The sequence below is a fragment of the Primulina tabacum genome, chromosome 9 (genome assembly GCF_025594145.1).
Source record: "Primulina tabacum isolate GXHZ01 chromosome 9, ASM2559414v2, whole genome shotgun sequence".
NCBI lineage: Eukaryota > Viridiplantae > Streptophyta > Magnoliopsida > Lamiales > Gesneriaceae > Primulina > Primulina tabacum.
In genome coordinates, this window is record NC_134558.1 from 27,149,452 (window position 1) to 27,164,939 (window position 15,488).

General features: G+C 37.5%; 1 protein-coding gene across 8 annotated transcripts; it reads left to right on the forward strand.

Moving 5' to 3' along the window:
* The first annotated feature begins 1,507 nt into the window (after nucleotides 1-1,507).
* Nucleotides 1,508-14,718, forward strand: LOC142555065 (uncharacterized). 8 transcript variants are annotated; one of them, XR_012822316.1, is made up of 7 exons: nucleotides 1,508-1,651; nucleotides 1,736-2,005; nucleotides 2,710-2,853; nucleotides 3,172-3,228; nucleotides 6,721-6,855; nucleotides 14,187-14,303; nucleotides 14,426-14,718. XR_012822316.1 is itself a non-coding variant. In XM_075665714.1 (6 exons), exons 1-6 carry the CDS (start codon nucleotides 1,589-1,591, stop codon nucleotides 14,250-14,252), a joined length of 735 nt encoding a protein of 244 aa, XP_075521829.1. In that variant the 5' UTR covers nucleotides 1,508-1,588; the 3' UTR covers nucleotides 14,253-14,718. The 8 variants fall into 8 exon arrangements, 6 of the variants coding, with proteins under 6 accessions (XP_075521829.1, XP_075521830.1, XP_075521834.1 ...); XR_012822317.1 differs by lacking the exon at nucleotides 6,721-6,855; XM_075665714.1 differs by having other exon boundaries at nucleotides 14,187-14,718.
* Nucleotides 14,719-15,488: the final 770 nt, after the last annotated feature.

Genomic DNA, 15,488 nt, shown 5'->3' on the forward strand with positions numbered 1-15,488 from the left:
AGAGTTTTGATTTGGTAGGTTTAGATCCTCAGAATCTTAAAAGATTTGGGCATATCTCGTGCCAGATTTGGTTAGATTTTGTGCCAGATTTGGTTAAATTTTATTGGGCTTGACTCTCTTGGGCCTTAATTCCGTGGGCTACCCGTTAAGGTCTGCATCTAATCTTTCCTAGGTAAGAACCTGTCCATATTCCGACCATGTGGGAGCTCCGCTCGGGAGTTCGGCCAGAACATGTCCAATCGGTGCGATGACATCATGTGGGAGGTCGGCTCGGAAACTCGTGGGAGGTCGGGATGGGAAGTCGGCATTGGAGATCGGCCCTGTCTTTTCTGCTGTGATTAAGGGTGTTATGGGAGGTCAGCCTGGATGACCTCCAGGATGCCTCCATGTCTGGATGACCTCCTCGTAGATGTCCTGCTAAGAGTTTCGGAACGCTGGGCTGCTAACTATCTGGGCTACCGAGAGTAGGCCGGGCCCATCCTCGATCCGAGGGTATCACGAGTCCCCCCCTCAAGTCGAGCTGACGTCATAGACCAGAAGCTCGTTGTTGTCCGAACTCTTGGTGGCCCATGGTTTTCCCGAGCTTGGAGGCTTCTAGCTGTCTTGAACTGAAAGGTGATACTACTGGCCAAGCTGAGCTACGAGTTCTTAGCTTTCCCGAGCTTAGACAAAGTTCTAGGAGAGCTGAGCTGAGGCGTGAAGTCCCTAGCAATGTTGGTTCTTGCCCTGAATACGAAACGTCGCTGTCACCTGTCAGTCAAACAGCTAGTTTCACGCATCTCGAGATGATCTTAGCCGTTCAACCCATTTGAAATCAACGGTCCGATCTCCTCCTGGTCCCTCTATAAATACCAGCCACCCCTTTCATTCATTTTTTTACTTTTTCCATCGTTTCACCTCGGCTCCGACCTTCGAAAAGAATCCCACCTTTTCTTTTCCAACTCCCCACTCCCGCTCTCCCGATCTCCATTAGGTATTGTTACCATGACCTCCCCCCCCCTTCTTCTTTCCCTGTCGACCTCCGAGGAGATTTTCCGAGAGGTGGATTAGTATGATCCCCTCACGTAGATCGTCTTGGGGTTAGGTGAGTGTCTTGAGACTGAGGGGGTCAGCTCCTGCCTTACAACTGGTGATGACGGCGCAGTCCGGAACCAGCTTGGTCTCAGTCATCCCGAGGAGCTAATCAGGACGTCTGATCCTTGGTTCGAGCTCCATAGTAAACAAATAAAATTATAAAAAAATATTTATTTTTTTAATATCATTTTGATTTTCGTTTAAATATCGTTCGAGCTTCATAATATGGATGATGTGTACCATTTAATATCGTTTTGATTTTCGTTTAAATATAAACAAATAAAATTATAAAAAATATTTTACAAATATGCAACATAATAATATTATTATTTTATTATTATTATTATTACCTACTCGATAAATTAATAAATAAATTAATTGAAAAATATTATTATTATTACCTACTCAATAAATAAATAAATAAATTGAAAAATACACGTGTACAATTTAACCGATAATTTGAGGTCCTTCCTTCTCCATTGAATTGATTCTCTCCAACGCTACGTTTCCTTCGATGCTCATTCCTCTATCTTCACAGTGGAAGTCGGGGAGTTGTCGAATTCTCTGCACGGGTGAGGTTTGTGTGTTTTATGGCTCAGATTACGCCAATTTTGATTTGATACGATGAGAGTGTGCTTGCTTGTTGGTGATTAAATTTCAGGATATGACGAGTATTGCGTTGAGAAATCCGGGGTCTTGGTTGCTGGGAATCTGGGGGCATAAGGGAGCTTGTACTGATTGTAGCAACAGGATTCAATGTTTTGTTGGGTATTCGAATCCCGACTCTCAGCTACTCAGGGCCTCCAGCCTGCTTGCTAATCGGCGTCGAGTTCGTGATTCTCCGGCTCTTTCTGCTGGTAAGTTAGAAAATACGAGTGAAGATGACGATGAATCTCGGGACAGTGACGAAGAAGAAAATGATGACATACCGGTAAGTCCGGTTCTCCATTTTTTAAAATCGAATTTCTTTGTTATTCTCCTTTTTGTATACATACAGTAAACCTCTGGGTAGGAGGCGAATAGCGAGCTTAACGCTATAGTGCAAACAAAGTTAAGTATATCTATTTTCTTGAGAGCTTTTCTGGGGTTAGTAACAGGGTTCTTCTTGTAGATTTTTTAGGTTGTGACTGTGGAGCACAGTATGCAAATGGTGCCAATGTTATATTTAAACCAGAACGATAATCATTTGATGTCATCACATGAGTAAGAATAGTTTCCTGCGTAACTTAAAGGTTGACTTTGAGTTTCAGAATACTGCCCTCCCAACAGCAAAAATGCACCTTACGAGAAACACGAATGGATTTAGGTGTGTAATTTTTAGCATTGTGTAGTATGTGTACAGGTAAGCATCCATCATACCCCTGTTCTGTGCCACCTTTGATATTCAGCTCCTGTAATAGTACTCGTGACGCAGTCGTAAACTGAGAAAGGTGTGTTTAGCTCAAGTGTATCATGGTAGTTACTGATGTAGGTATGCTTTTCGTTGACTTTAGAGATCTTGAAGTCTACAGCCTCCTTATTTAAGTACATTCACTTTTTCTTTATCAATTTTTCCTATTGGCCTTGCACAAAGCTCTCATATTTTTCCAGTGTTGGAATGGGAAGTGAAGTATCTGCTCAGTGATATCATTTCAGATTTTCCAGGTAAATAGCTCCATGATAAGAGAAAATCTTGAAAGAATTGTTGGAACGGATGACTCCAGTTTTAGCGGGATAGATCTGGCAACTCTTATAAGGAATAAATACGGGAGATCATATGATGTTCAATTAATCAAGAAGGTCCCTAGTTTCTTTCTTTCTTCCTTTTCCCTTTTTTATTTGCCTTTACACGTACTCTTATTTGTGGTCTCTTGACTATTTGATGACTATTTAGCATTTTCCACATGACTTGACTAAACATACTTACCAATTGTATAGTTGATATTTTTAATGGTTCTTCATCTAAATGATATACCTAAGCCTTATGAGTTATCTTTTCTCTTTATATTGCTCTTGGGTTTGTGTTTTTTACATAACATTTGGCTTTTAATTATGCACACTATTATCTTTAGCTTCAACTTTATATTGAACAATTTTTTTCCTGTTTGAATGATACAGGAGTTCATGGGCAGGAATCTCCTTGCTTTAAATGTAATGTGGAAGTATATGGAGCAGGTGAACTAGTGCTTTCAAATGCTTATTGTGCTAGCTTGTCATTACTCCATTATATCGCAATTTATAGCAAGACTCAGAGCATTCTGAATTGGGCCACCGGGAATTAAACCTCTCACCATCTTACGCCTAACGACATTATCTCAAACTTAACTAGTGTGGAATTTAATTATTTCAAACATATTTTTAATCTTTGGAATTGATTAGTCTTTTGATGATAACGAAACTTATATTTTAATTTTTATGTATTAGGTTTGTATCAATCGTGCAACGTGCAAATCGAGCAATCGAAGTTTGATAGAACTTTTCGAACCAAAAATATTTCGAAAAACTTTATGTACCCCCCCGGGTCTCTATCCATGTAGCGCCTTACCCGAGCCACTACTAAACAGACTAATAAGCATACAAAATTAAAATTGATAACAACAATTAAACAGCGGAAACCAAATAACTTAATCATCTTACAACCCTAAACGAAAACAAAACAATAATCTCACTCTTAAACGTTAATACAACCATATCGAAAGCATTATCCTACACGAGAATACGATAACTAAATAAAACCCCTACTGGATCACCACCGAAAACCCAACTGTTCTAGCCACTACCCTAGCCGTCCGAATCGTCCAACCAAAGACCTGCCTTGTGGAATGAGGTGCTTAAGATGAAAATAAGGACGTGAGTGACAATCGCCCAATACGAGAATGTACGAGCATACAAATTGATATGATGCATGTGAAATGCAATATGATCAGATATCAAGGATCAAGTCAAGAATCTAATGATCACTCTAGAAGCGCCCGAGTGTGTAATCTCTGATCTGGCCTAGGCATGTTTTGGCTCCCATACTCATCATCAAGACGTGTACCTACAATGTCCAGGGTTTTCAGAGCCCGCGGGTCCTTTCAGACACTATAGTTCTTGATGTCCAACCGTCCATAATACAGAACAGGGCTGATCGGCCCCAGCAAACGAGGTATATCTCAAAAGATATCAGGCCCAACATGATATGTCATGCATAATATACCAAAGCAGTAAAACATGTATCATGCAATAGATAAATATGCAGCATATAAGTGTGTATACTACGCTTGGATATCTCAGTCAGTACATCAAGACCTCACTAAAACAATCTGACAAAAAGCTTATTTGTCTGAACCTGGACAACACCAACATAACGAAATCACTATCAAGCCAGATTCTGAATTACCATACATGCTTAAAAGTTCTTCCTAATGATACTTAAATCACTATTTAAGGCTTTAGGATTATACCTGCGTCTGTCGTCAGCCCAATGATAATGTCTCGATCTGCGTCCCGGTTCACCGACCCCTTCTCGAGTCGAGACAAGCTCCGAAACTTCCCGACACTAAACTGCCCTAGAAACTGGATAGAAAACCTAAGTTATATGGTTAGAACTCAAGAAAGAGTTGCTGAAAGAAGCTGTTTAGGAAACAAATGAAATCAGCTTTCATTTATAGGCTGGATCCGACTAGTTCAGAAGATTCGAAATCAATCTTATCTGCCACGTGTTACAATTTCATTAGTCTAGTTGGATTTCTCGGGATAATATAATCTGAAATAGATTGGGTTGTCCATTAATTATGAATTCCTTAAGAATGCTTGATTAACAACCCTTTAATCATCTCTTAATTATTATTTCATTCAAAATAAAGATTCGGGTCATTACAATCCAACATACAAGCATGGCTGAGAACATCTGAGCCGCAGCCTCAAAAGCTGCCGAGTGACGTGCATGGAGTGCTTGGATACAAGGCCAACACTCTAGGCATTGCCTTGATCATTCAAGGAGTTATATCAACACTCAACCTACACATTCAACAATTTTCAAAGGTGTTTTTTTTAAGGATCTGGCGTCCTAGATGTTGAGCCCAGCTAGTTTTGCGCCCAAGGAACTGGAATTGGCGTGTCATGCATCATGTACAAATTTTCAAATTTTTTTATGTTAGAACATGGACTTTACGCTAAAAGTCTTGGACATTGAATAAAGATGTTATATGTTAAATGATGAAAAGTAGTTTGCAATTGGAGAAATTTGGGGGGTTGAGAATCGACATTTTGAAGGCCAAATTCACTATTAATAGAGGCAGTGGAGCTGAAGAAAAAAGAAGAAGAAAAAGGCTGATACAATTCAATCTAGCTCGTGTCATTTTTGTTATCTAAAGTTCATCCAGTTACATTCTTTACAAGTGTAAGTTATTTATGTAAGTCTTTGTTTAAATTTTATATAACACAAGAAATTACAATTTCTTGCCTTCACAAGTATAAAAAATGTCGTAAGGTCTCCCTATACCTGCTTAAGTTAGAAATTTATATAAGTTATTGGAACGCGAAGTTGATGTAGTTTGAGAAAAGAACTGCGTTTTTTTTTTAAATAATGTTTGTTTTTTAAATTGAAAGTTGATGTGATATGTATAAAAAAGGTATTGTGTGATGACTGAATGGAACAAGGGAAAATATATAATGTTTCTTTGAAAAAAAGCAAAAAAGATGTGTTTATTAATTGTGACTTATTTATTTAAAATGCAAGATAAGGATTTGATTGTAAATTTTGAAAGAATATTCTTAGTTGATTTTTAAATGTTGAAATTTTAAAATTTTGGAGCTAAGTTGAGAGCCAGGCATACGAAGCCTTATTTTTTTAGCATGAGAGGAAAATTATTGATCTCAAAGCATCATATTTAGCTCTATGCGGGGCTTTTAAAATGTAAAGGCTTGTGAGTTGCTTTCTAGTTGGCAAATTAACAAGGATCTAGCAAAATTGAAAAGACGTCCATGTAGTACTTGATTTATGTTCAAATCGAACTACGGCACAACACGTTAAGCTTTATCTGCTTCTTTTCTGCTACTACTAAAAAGATATCTTGCACGTGATCATAATATTTGTATTCCTGTAACTTGGTCTTATTTTATCTAGCTCTTTTCATTTGAGCCTGTATTCTTTACCTAGTATGTCCCATGGTATGCATGCCGTGTTGCCTATTAGCTTGAATTTCTGGTACTGTTGACACCAGCAATGAGCTGCGATTAGATTAGAGTGACTTTTGCTACCTGTGGGAAGTGATTAAAGCAGCTAGTGTCCCAGACAAGTCACTTTCTTTTTTTTCATGTTATCAAATTAGGTTTAGGTTTTAGATTTTGTAATTGGATTGCCATTGTCCAAATTGTATCCCAAGTTGAGTTATAGGCATTCAAATTTGGTTATACTTTAATGTAAGCCAAACTCAGGGCCATCCATGTTGGATTATTTTCTTCTCTTTGACCAAATGATGTGCTCTTGCTATTGAATCGTATGTACCTTGTGCGGCTGCAGACATAGTCATTTCTTGTCAACATAAATCAATTTCATGGCTGATAGTGCTCTTCTCTGACCCCTTTACAATTAATAAAAATCTGCTAGTAGCAGTTCGTGCATTATCTTACTTATTTTCTTCATTTTACTCATCTTCGCCAATTTTTTCGGAACGTTGATAGAGATCCTTTCCACTTACTGAAGAAGAATATATATTGAGGCTAGATAATGTGGCCAATAGTTTGAAATGTTGGGGAGCTGTCTCACACATCCGAAACAGCCTCGAAAAGTTGAAAGAACGGCCTCGTATAGGAAAGGTAAATCTATGACTTTGGTTTTGAATTCTTACATCCTCATTAATGGTTCACAGGTCTCTTCACCATATAAGTATATTAGTTTCCAATCAAGTCAGTTTCAAATTGATATATTTTAATGTCAGGAAGTTAAATGTAGTCAATTATTTATATTAGTACAGAGGCTGTGCTGGCTGTGCATTGTTTCCAAAAAGTTAACTGGAATGATTACCTTCTACATTTTTGTTTCATACAAATGAATTTGAGTGCATATGTTTCTCTATCCTTCATGTGATAATAGAAAAATGTCTGTAGTTTGGGTTCTGCTAATCCTTTGATGCTCACCGCACTTGTGCGTTGATTAAAGAAAAACTGAAAAATTGGATGTCAAAGTATGCACGGAGGTAGTTTTATTCTTTAATTTCTGTCCAGAAAGAGACTCCAGAGAAACCATATTTACCGTTTACTGCCTTAAAATCTTGCTTCGTAAATCTATGTTTAAGTTTTAATGACAGCAAAAGGAAACATTAAGGTAAAATACTTTTCTGAAAAGAAAAAGCAAGGATGGAAGAAAATATATGAAGAAAATAAGGTTTTCGCGGAGTTCTGAAATTTGTATTGCGTTGAAAGGTCAAGAAATTAAGGTTCCTGGAATATGTGGTTGCGAATACAACCATCTCAGGTATCCCACTGAAAGATGTTATGGACCTGTACTAGAGGCCAAAGCATGGAGCGGTGGGACGAGGAGAGAAGTAGGGTAGTGTAGGGTAGAGAAATTTTAATTTTAATAGGCAAAAAAGAGTGGTGATGTAGTGACCTTACCGGATCTACTACTAAACAGAATAATAAGCATGCATAAATAAACTTAATAACAACAATTAAAAAACGGAAATCAAATAACCTAATTATCCTAGAACTCAAACGAAAACAAAACAATAATCTCAGCCTTAAACGTTATTACAACCATATCGAAATAATAATTCTGCACAAGAAATACAAGAAACCAAATAAAACCTACATTGGATCACCACCGAAAAGTCAACAGCTCTAGCCACTGCCTTGGCCGTTTGAACCATCTAACCTAATACCTGCCTCGTGGAATGAGGTGTCAAAGATGAAACAAGGACGTGAGTAACAATCGCCCAATACGAGATTGTACGAGTATACAAACTGATATGATGTATGTGAAAGACAATATGCTCGGATATCAAGGATCACGTCAAAAATCTCATGCTTAGTCTAGAGGCGCCTGAGTGCGTAGTCCCTGCTCTGCCATAGTCATGTTTTGATTCCCACACTCATCATGAAGACGTGGACCTACAATGTCCAGGGTCATCAGAGCCTGCAGGTCTCTTCGGACACTGTCGATAACTGTCCACAATACAGAGCAGGGCTGAGCGGCCCAAAAAAACGAGGTATATCTCAAAGGATATCAGGCCCAACATTATATGTCATGCATAATATGTCAAAACAGTAAAACAAATATCACGTAACAGATAAATCTGAAGCATATAAGTGTGTATATTACGCTTAGATATCTCAGTCAATACGTCACGTACCTCACTAGAACAATATGACAGAAAGTCTACTCGTCTGAACCTAGATAATATCAACATACTAAAATAACTATCATGTCAGATCCAGAATCACTAAACATGCTTCAAAGTTCCTCCTAATGATTCTTAAATAACTGTTTAAGGCTTTAGGATTATACCTGCATTTGTCGTCGGCCCGCTTATGATGTTTCGATCTGCGTGGTCTGGGTAACCGACCCCTACTTGAGTCGACATTAGCTCCGAAGCTTCCTGATACTAAACCGTCCTAGAAACTGGCAAGAAACGTAAGTTATAAGGTTAGAACTCGTGGGAAAGTGGTGTAGTAAACAAATGGAATCAGCTTCTATTTATAGGCTGCATCCGACTAGTTTAGAAGATCCGAACCCAATATTATCTGCCACGTGTCATAATCTCATTCGTCTGGTTTGATTTTTCAGGATAAGGTAATCTAAAGTAGATTGGATGATCCATTTTAAATTTGTTGGATCTCAACATGCTGATCCTCAATTAATTAATTTATTAATAATACTTAATGAACAACTCTTTAATCATGTCTTAATTAGTAGTTCATTCAAATAAAGATTCGGGTCATTACATTCTCCTCTCCTTACGAAGATTTCGTTATTGAAATCATAACTGAAGTACAAATACAACTCATGGTTACAACGATACAACTCAAAACAAATGCTGATACTCTGAGCGTTTATGACTTTCTAACTCCTACGTAGCCTCTGCGGTACCTCGGCGTTGCCATTGTACTAGAACAAGTGTGATGATCTTGTTTCTGAGCTTTTTCTCTTTCCTACTTAGAATCAAGAGCGGTTGCTCGACATAAGTCAAGTCTTCTTTAAGTTGAATATCTGTCGGGTCAAGAACGTGTGATTCTTTTGTTACATACCATTTTAACAACGATACAAGAAAGACACTATGAATGATGGACAGATACGGAGGTAAAGCCAATCGATACGCCAAATTTCCAACACGTTCCAATATCTCGAAAGGTCCGATGAATCTCGAGGCTAACTTTACCTTAAGTCCAAATCTCATAACCATGCGGACGGTCCACAACTACCCAAATGACATCACAATTCTTGGAAGACAACGACAACCGGGTGACAAAATCCACCATCACAGGCTCCCACTTCCATTCAGGGATAAGAAGATTATGAAGTAATCCTCCTGATCATCGATTTCAGCTTTCACTTTCTGACAAACCAAACACTTGGTTACAAACTGGTAAACACTTCTCTTCATACCTTTCCACCAAAACCTGGTCTTCAAATCTTTATACATTTTTATGCTTTCGAGGTGGATACTCAACTTACTCCGATGGGCTTGAAATAAAATCTCATATCTCAAATCAGAATCCTCTAAAACTAAGATTTTCCCGGACAGACACAAGGTTCCATCTTGTTAAAACACGAACCCATATATGTTTTCTCCATTAGCCAACCTTGCTAACTTTTTCACCTTCGGGTCAGAAAACTGAGCTTGTCTGATTCTACTGTTAAGATAAAACGCACGTTACTCGAATGCTTTTAATTCCTTTCTTACCATGGATGTGAAATCCCAGAGAACAATAATCTTGAATTTCACTTGAGTTGAGACTTATCTAAAGTTCATATAATCTCACCTTGCGATTAAAAGCGACTAAAAGTGTCTGCTGTGAGATTTTTTGATTCTGGATGGTACTTGATTTTGTAATCATAATCCTTTAACAAATCCATCTATATTTTTTGGCGTATATTTAACTCTGCTTGAGTGAAGATATACTTCAAGCTCTCGTGATCCGTAAAAATCTCAAATTTCTCTTTGTAGAGATAATGTCACCAAATCTTCAAAACAAACACAATCTCTGCCCATTCCAGATTATGAACTGGATAGTTTTCTTCGTGCTTCTTCAACTGTCTAGATGCATATGCAATTACATGACCATTTTGGATTAAAACACACTGAAGTCCTTGAAATGATGCATCAATGTACACAATGTACCCTCCTAAACCAGATGGCAAAGCTAAAACTGGTGCAATTATCAAACATTGGCGTCAGCTGTGTCAATGGTTTGGCAATCTGATAAAATCCTGAGATGAATCTCCGGTAATAACCAGCCGAACCTAGAAAACTTCTTATCTCTTGAGCTGATTTCGGTCGTGCCCAACTCAATACTGCTTCGATTTGCAAGGATCCAATGATATCCCATCTTTGGATATTACATGTCCCAAGAAGACAACTTTGTCGAGCCAATACTTACACTTGCTCAACTTAGAATACAGTTGGTGATTCCTTAATGTTTGCAACACAATCCTTAAATGTTGTGCATGCTCTTTAAAGCTTCGACAGTATATGAGTATGTCGTCAATAAAGACAATGACGAACTTGTCAAGATTATCTTGGATACTCGGTTCATCAAATCCATAAAAACTGCTGGAGCATTTCGGCAACCAAACGGCATCACTAAAAACTTGTAATGCCCATACCTTGCTCAAAATGTAGTCTCGGGGATATCACGTTGATGAACTCGAAGATGATGATATCCAGACCGTAAATCAATCTTCGAGTATACTGAAGTCCCTTGTAGTTGATATAACTAGTCATATATCTGCAATAACATATATTTATTATTGACTGTTACTCGGTTCAACTTCCGATAATCTATGCAAAGCCGCATAGACTCATCTTTCTTCTTGACGAACAACACTGGTGCTCTCCAAGAAGACACATTGGGTTTAATGTATCCTTTGTCAAAAAGATCTTATAACCGTTGCTTCAACTCTTTCATCTCCAATGGTGTCAATCTATAAGACACTCTGGAGATAGTTGCGGTTCCCTGTACCTATTCTATCTCAGCTTCCACTTCCCTCTCCTGAGGAAGTCCATGACTTTCATCTAGAAAAAGACCAGGAAATTCATCGACAATCTGGAATGTTCTTCACGTTGATTACATCCTTCGATACGTCTACAATATAGTCTTCCCCTCCTTTCGCTAAAGTCCCATGTGCCTTTACAGCAGACACTGTTAGCACAGGAGGTTGAGCTCCCTCACCGTAGAAAACCAATTCTCGTCTTTTTCTGGACGAAACTGAACGAGACGTTGATTACAATCTACGGTCGCTCTATACTTATTCAATAGGTCGATTTTTATAATACAATCGAAATCTCCCATAGCCAATATCAGCAAATTGGCATACACAGACTAGTCGCTTAGCTAATACTTTTTGTCCCATAGGTGTAGACATCGACATTAAAACATTTAATGACACATAGGGTAGTTTATACTTCTTAACAAACCTTGATGCTATGAATGAATTCGATGCCCCAATGTCAATTAATACATATGCAGGAATACCACAAAAAGAAATTACCTGCAATGACTTTCTTGTTTTCCTCCTCAGCTTGCTCTTGGTTTAAGGCAAACACTTTCCCCTGGACTCACGGGCGTTGCTGAGATCCTTGCGATGTCCCTCCACGACAAGAACCTTGGGCAGGAAAACATTTCTGCTGCACAGTGGCTTCAGACTATTTTCTATTGTAAGACCTTACCATTGAGCCTCTGACTTAACTCTGATCCTCCAAGTTAGGGCAATCATTCTTCTTGTGACCAAAACCACCACAATTGAAACAAGCACATGTCGGCTTTTACCTTTCGACATTTGTCTATCTGGTGGTTGTCTTCGCAATGGCCACATTACTGCTTTTTCCAAAATTGTGCACTCTTCCAGAACCGGAAGAAGAAGAACCAGACTTCTTGAAAACGGTCCCAACGAACTAGAACTCTTGCTAGCTTGCAAAGTCTTTCTCCAAGCAATAATGATCTCGGCTTGACGACAACTATTCACTAATCCTTCGCATGAAGTCGGATCGTCACAGACAGAAACTCGATAAAAAATCTCCTGGTTTCAAACCATATGAATGTGAGTGCTTCTTTCTCTCTGAAAGGAAACCAAAATGGACCTCTAAATCCTCAAAACAAAAATACTGATATTTCAAAAATCTTTGCATGCTTCGATACCACTAAATTAGCTCCCTTACCTGAGCCACTACTAAACAGAGTAATACGCATGTATAAATAAACTTAATTACAACAATTAAATAGTGAAAACCAAATAACTTAATCATCTTACAATCCAAATGAAAACAAAACAATAATCTCAGTTTTAAACGTTAATACAACCACATTGAAATCATAATCTTGCACAAGAAATACGAGAAACCAAATAAAACCTCCACTAGATCACCATCGAAAAGCCAATTGCGCTAGTCACTACCCTAGATGTCCGAATTGTCCAACCTAAGACCTGCCCCGTGGAATGAGGTGTCCAGATGAAACAAGGATGTGAGTGACAATCGCCCAATACGAGAATTTACGGGTATACAAATCGATATGATGGATGCGAAATACAATATGCTCGGATATCAAAGATCCAGTCAAGAATCTAATGCTTAGTCTAGAGACGCCTGATTCTGTAGTCTCTGATCTGCCATAGACATGTTTTGACTGCCATACTCATCATGAAGACGCAAACACACAATGTCCAGGGTCATCAGAGCCCTGCGGGTCTCATCAGACACTGTATCTCTCGTTATCTAATCATCCACAATGCAGAACATGGCCGAGCTGCCCAAAAAAATGATGTATATCTCATAAGATATCAGGTCCAACGTGATATATCATGCATAATATGTCAAAGCAGTAAAAAAAGTGTTATGCAGATAAATATGCAGCATATAAGTGTGTATATTACGCTTAGATATCCTCGGTTATAATCACGATTCTCACTAAAACATTCTGAGAAAAAGTCTATTCGTCCGAACTTAGACAATACCAACATACATAAATCACTACATGTGAGATCTAGAATCACTAAACATGCATCAAAGATCTTCCTAATGATCCTTAAATCACTATTTTAAGGCTTTAGGATTGTACTTGCGCTGATGACGCCTCGATCTGTGTGTCCAGGGTCACCAACCTCTCTTTGAGTCAACACTAGCTCCAAAGCTTCTCGACACTGAACTGTCCTAGAAACTGGCTAGAAAACCTAAGACATAAGGCTAGAACTCGAGAGAAAGAAGCCAAAGGAATGCATTGCAGAAAACAAATGAAATCAGCTTCTATTTATAGGCTGCATTCAGACTAGTTCAGAAGATCCGAACTCAATCTTATTTGCCACATGTCATAATCTTATTTGTCTAACTAGATTTCTCAAGAGAAAATAATCTGAAGTTGATTGGGTGATCCATTTTAAATTCGGTGGATTCCAACGTGTTGTTCCTTTAATCAATTCTTTAATAATATTTAATTAACAATTTTTAAATCATGTCTTAATTAGTAATTCATTCAAATAAAGATTGGGTACGGTGGTAAGCGCAGGACTGACTGTATGGATGAGAAATAACAGTATGAAGTCAGCATGGTAGTGAGAATATCGAGGGAAGAAAGTAGAAGAAATCAATATAATTGGTGAAAAGTTTTAGTGGGGATTCACTTGATGGAATAACAAAAAATATCTGTCTAATGGTTTATGGAAGATGGAAAATGGAAGCTAAGACAATATTGTTTGGAAGATTTGTTCTTTTGCGTTTTGCTTGTGGCCATCGTACCTCTTTTCTTTTTCTTAGAACTGTAAACTTTATTTCATGAAAAGCTTTCCCCCTTGTAGTTTATTGACTATAAATATGAACCGTGATTATTGAAATACGTGGAGTGTTCCATTCCTTTAAGATTGATAGGTTTTGTAGGCAGACACCGCTAATTTGAGTTGGTTCTAGTAAATACTTGTTTCCTTATGCCCGTTGCAGGCAGTAAGCATTTTCATAGACATGGATGAGTCAGGTGGTCGCGCAAACGAGTGGATCTACAAGTAGGCAGGCCGCATTCTATGAGCAAGACGGCAAGCACTATATGTTTCGGTAATGGTACTTCATGTTCTGTTGATAATCTCAACTGTATTCATACTTGTTACGCCTCATCTGATTAGTCAACTCGATCATTTCAATATCATCTGCTCTGCCACCGGGGTGTCCGAGGGTATCTCTAGCTAAGATTGGGAGCTGGGCTGGCTTCCGTATAATAACTCGGATGGTGGCAACGATCTGAAATTCCTAGGAAGATTTACTATACGAGCTGCTGATCAAGTGGCAATACGATTTCATGTAAAGTTTAATCAACATTTTAATACGAAGAAATTAATTAGTACTTTTGTGTGAAAATGACGTTAGTGTTGACCCCATAAACTGTGATAGTGGTGTTTCATTTGACATGAAAAATATTACATGTCGTTGTAAACTTTTATGCAGTCGCCTCTGTAAATCTTATGTTTGTTTTATTCTAGTTAAGTACATTACAGATTATCAAAAAAATATAAATAAATAAATAAATAAATAAATTGTGAGGAAAAGGAAATTTTTTGTTTTTTGAGGAATCATTTTCCTCGTATATAATTAGCAAGGTAGGTGTGTAAGCTAAAAGTGAGATTAAATTAAAAATGATTTTTGTAATATTGAATTGAAAAAGAAAATAATAATCTAAGAATAAATTACGTGAGATTTACTCTGGTGATTTATACATAATTTACCGTTATAGACTTTGTAAAAATTTATGTTCAAAAATGAAAAGAAAAATACTTCTCCCCACCCACTTATCGTGTGTGAAGTAACTATTTGGTCTTTACGTATATTAGTGTTTAAGTGCCTGTGTTACGAATTTGTGTAAATTTTATTTCAAAATTAATTTATCAGGCAATTATTAAAATTGATGAAGGGACAAAATGGTATTTTATTATATTGTTAAGATTAAAAATGTAACTGATTAAAATTGTCAAATGTGATGTTTGTGAAAATTGCTGAGAGTTGAACTCATACTTACAAAATGAATGGAGGTGGTTTGCAATTTAATATGAAGCCATGCATGTCAAATCTATCAAAATTTCGTAAATTTTGGATATTTAAGTTGCAGCTTAAAAACATACTTAAATAAGTTCAGTTTTTTAAAATGTTTTTTTTTTTGACATTTGGAGAAATATTAAAAGTTGTTTTTGTTTTTATTTTTAAATAGAAGTAGAAATGTAAGTTAAAAAACCAGAAATTCTAGCTTGTAAAACC